This window comes from Morone saxatilis, unplaced genomic scaffold (assembly GCF_004916995.1).
Source record: "Morone saxatilis isolate NCDOM2014 unplaced genomic scaffold, NCSU_SB_2.0 Contig15, whole genome shotgun sequence".
NCBI classification, from domain to species: domain Eukaryota; kingdom Metazoa; phylum Chordata; class Actinopteri; family Moronidae; genus Morone; species Morone saxatilis.
In genome coordinates this window covers 26156773-26160019 of record NW_023339707.1, presented here as the reverse complement: position 1 = coordinate 26160019, position 3247 = coordinate 26156773, and the positions used below count along the sequence as shown (strand labels likewise).

The window sequence follows — 3247 nt, the reverse complement described above, 5'->3', positions numbered from 1 at the left end:
GATTGTTGGTTCGATCCCCGGCTCCTCCTGCCACGTGTCGAAGTATCCTTGAGCAAGATACTGAACCCCAAATTGCTCCCGATGCACAGCATTGGTGTGTGAATGTGTATGAAAGGGTGAATGTGGCACGTAGTGTAAAAGTGCTTGTCGGAAGACAAGTATAGGTCCATTTACCATTTACAATGTAGTGCAGTAAAAAGTAGAATATTTTAGTATAAAGTTCTGACGTACAGTACTTGATCCTCGCTGCTCCTCTGTGTGTGTTTCAGATTGTGTACTTCACAGCGACCTTCCCCTACGTGGTCCTCATCATCCTGCTGGTCAGAGGAGTCACACTTCCTGGAGCCTACGACGGCATCATGTACTACATCAAACCTGATTGGTCCAAACTGGGGGAAGCTCAGGTACCGACGTTTATTTTTGATTAAACCTTTTTACGCAACCATTAACTCAAAAACTCATCATTAGTCAGCTTGTGTCAGAAACTGAGTGCAGTTTGACTCGTGTTGTTAGAATGAGCTGTATTATCTACAGAAGGAGCGGCTCCTCTTCTGTCCGCCATGTTTCTCCAGGAACCCATAACGGACAAATCAAACACTGGATCTAGACCGTAGTTTCTCCTACACGCTGGGAAGACGATTCAGTTGGTTGCAATATGCAACTTCACCACTAGATGTCACTAAATCCTACACACTGCTGCTTTAACCCTTTGGGGTCTGATGGCTTTTTCTAAAATTGACCTTTAAAGGGACTTGCAGAACATGATCTACCCATGTGTTTTATATCAAAACGTACAGATGTAGACGGACGCACATCAAACACCTGTGACCTTTAACCTCTGACCTCCTTCCAGGTGTGGATCGACGCCGGCACGCAGATCTTCTTCTCCTACGCCATCGGGCTGGGAGCTCTGACCGCTCTGGGCAGCTACAACCGCTTCAACAACGACTGCTACAAGTACGACACACACACACGTCTTTTTACACTTTCAGGTCCTTATATGGACATATCCTGTGAGTTATGGCTGTTTATGTGCTGAGACACGCCCCCTCTGAAGCTCATTGGACAATATGCTGAAAACTAAATAAGATATCAATTAGCCTTATGCAACTATTGATCAGCTTCGAGATGGCAGAAAAAAAATCCAAATGGTAAAAAATCTAGGGAGCACATCCAACTGAGGGGGCGTGGCCTTCATTACAGCTCACGTAAAGTTGAGAAAGACAAATAACAATAACAAACACAAAAACAATAGTTTCAGAGATTCCTCCGCATACCATCAGTGGTACATTTACCATAGTTTGAGAACCAATGACATAATGCATTCTCTCACCGTTGAACCCCTGAACCCTGAACCCTTAAGACCACTTCCTAACCTTCACACTGTCCTTGGAAGCAGTAAAATGTCCTCCCTGCAGTGGCTGGAAACTGAAACTGGGCCTCACAAAGATAGCAACCCAAACAAAAGCCAGCTCAGAAAGACGTGGAGGTTTGAAATGGTATCCAACAGGATCCACTGGGACCAGTATTCACTCCACTGGGCACTGTGTGCTGATTACTCATTATCTCTGTCTGCTAAGTGCGCAACTAAACTATTTGAGTCATACATTAATATTAAGAATGGAGTATATAAAGTGGATGTTTGCTCAGGATCAGAGGATAGTACCCCAGGCACGGCGCCAGGATTTTTTCTCTCCTGGTGCTAATGGGAGCTTGACCGATACGTGGGGGTGCTAAGAAAATAATATGTGTATATATATTAAAATATAAAATAAAATGCTTGAGGGGCTTAACTGGGGCTACACCCCCTAGCCCCGGTGTAGTGCCGTCCCTGTAGTACCCACTAGGTTGGGGAACCTTTAAGATCATTAGAAGTTGGGGAATTAATCATATTATCTGCACAATAATGTGATTCTTTTTTCTTGTTCCTGCTCTCTCTCCTGCAGAGACGCCTTTGTCTTGGCTCTAATAAACAGCGGGACCAGTTTCTTTGCTGGTTTCGTTGTATTTTCTATTCTGGGCTTCATGGCTGCAGAGCAGGGCGTCGACATCTCACAGGTTGCTGAGTCAGGTAAAACATACAAACAGCAGCTGTTCCTCAAATTCTGCTAATGGAGAGAGTAAATACATTCACAGGTCAGTTAGAGACTGACTCACACTGGATATCCAAAGCTCTTCTGACTCTCTAAAGCTCACTGTGATATAATATCAATGGGTATGTTTCCATTAGTGTTTAATCAGCTGAAAATTAGAATCACTGCTTTCATTACCTTAGAATGAGACATTTTTATCTCCAGAGGGAGCAGGTAGGGTTAATGGACTGTTAATATAGCTCCTCTCTAGTTGTCTGACCACTCAAAGCGCTTTACATTAATTAATACTCATGTGCTCTACTCTATTCTTTTAATTTTGTACACTGTGATATTGCTACTATTACTTATGTTTTCATATGAAGACTGAAGGACTGTGTGTGTGTGTGTGTGTGTGTGTGTACAGTCAGTAACCGACTGTATGTGTGTGTATTAATAGCTCTGAAGCACATGATGTGACATCACAAACACACTCAGTTATATTTAGTTTGTCCACAGAAGGAAGTCTCACTGTACGCTCTCTGTTTCTCCTCTCATTCACACACACTGAAGGTTTTATTATTATTTACTATGATACTGAGGTATTACTATGATACTGAGGTATTACTATGATGAAGTGAAAGAAGAACATCTGGTACGTCAGACTGCTGACTGAGGCATTAAGGGACAGTTTCCTGAAGACCCTCAGATCTGTTTTTAAAAGAATAGCAGCAACGTACGTCTGACTGCACCTAATGGAGATTAAATGTGTGTGTGTGTGTGTGTGTGTGTGTGTGTGTGTGTGTGAAATTGGCCGCCATTGCCCCAGCAGCTTGAGGACATGAATCTTTTTATTTTAATCTCACTGCAAAAAGAACAAAAGCAAATCCAATTTACTGAATCCTGTCAGACACGTTTACAATGTGTGTGTGTGTGTGTGTGTGTGTGTGTGGTATTAACTGAAGGATTATTTAAGCCCTCTCACCTCCTGACATGTGACTCATCTTTCTTTCATGAGGCCAAGCTCTGCTGTTAATGTGTGTAATGCACCTTTAATCTGTTTGAACTAAAAGCAGCTGATTAGATGAGACGAAGATACCGCTTTAAAGATTAAAGGACCAGTTTGCAGGATTTAGTGCCATCTAGTGGTAAAGACAAACTGAATACAGCTCAGCCTT

The 3247-nt window shown here is 42.7% G+C and overlaps 1 protein-coding gene across 1 annotated transcript in view; it reads left to right on the top strand.

Annotated features, from left to right (window-relative positions):
* slc6a8 (solute carrier family 6 member 8) overlaps window positions 1-3247 on the top strand; it is a 24951-nt gene that overhangs the window by 10563 nt on the left and 11141 nt on the right. Inside the window, 3 exon segments of the mRNA XM_035656862.1 lie at window positions 270-404; window positions 854-957; window positions 1947-2071. Coding sequence (XP_035512755.1) covers window positions 270-404; window positions 854-957; window positions 1947-2071 — 364 coding nt within the window.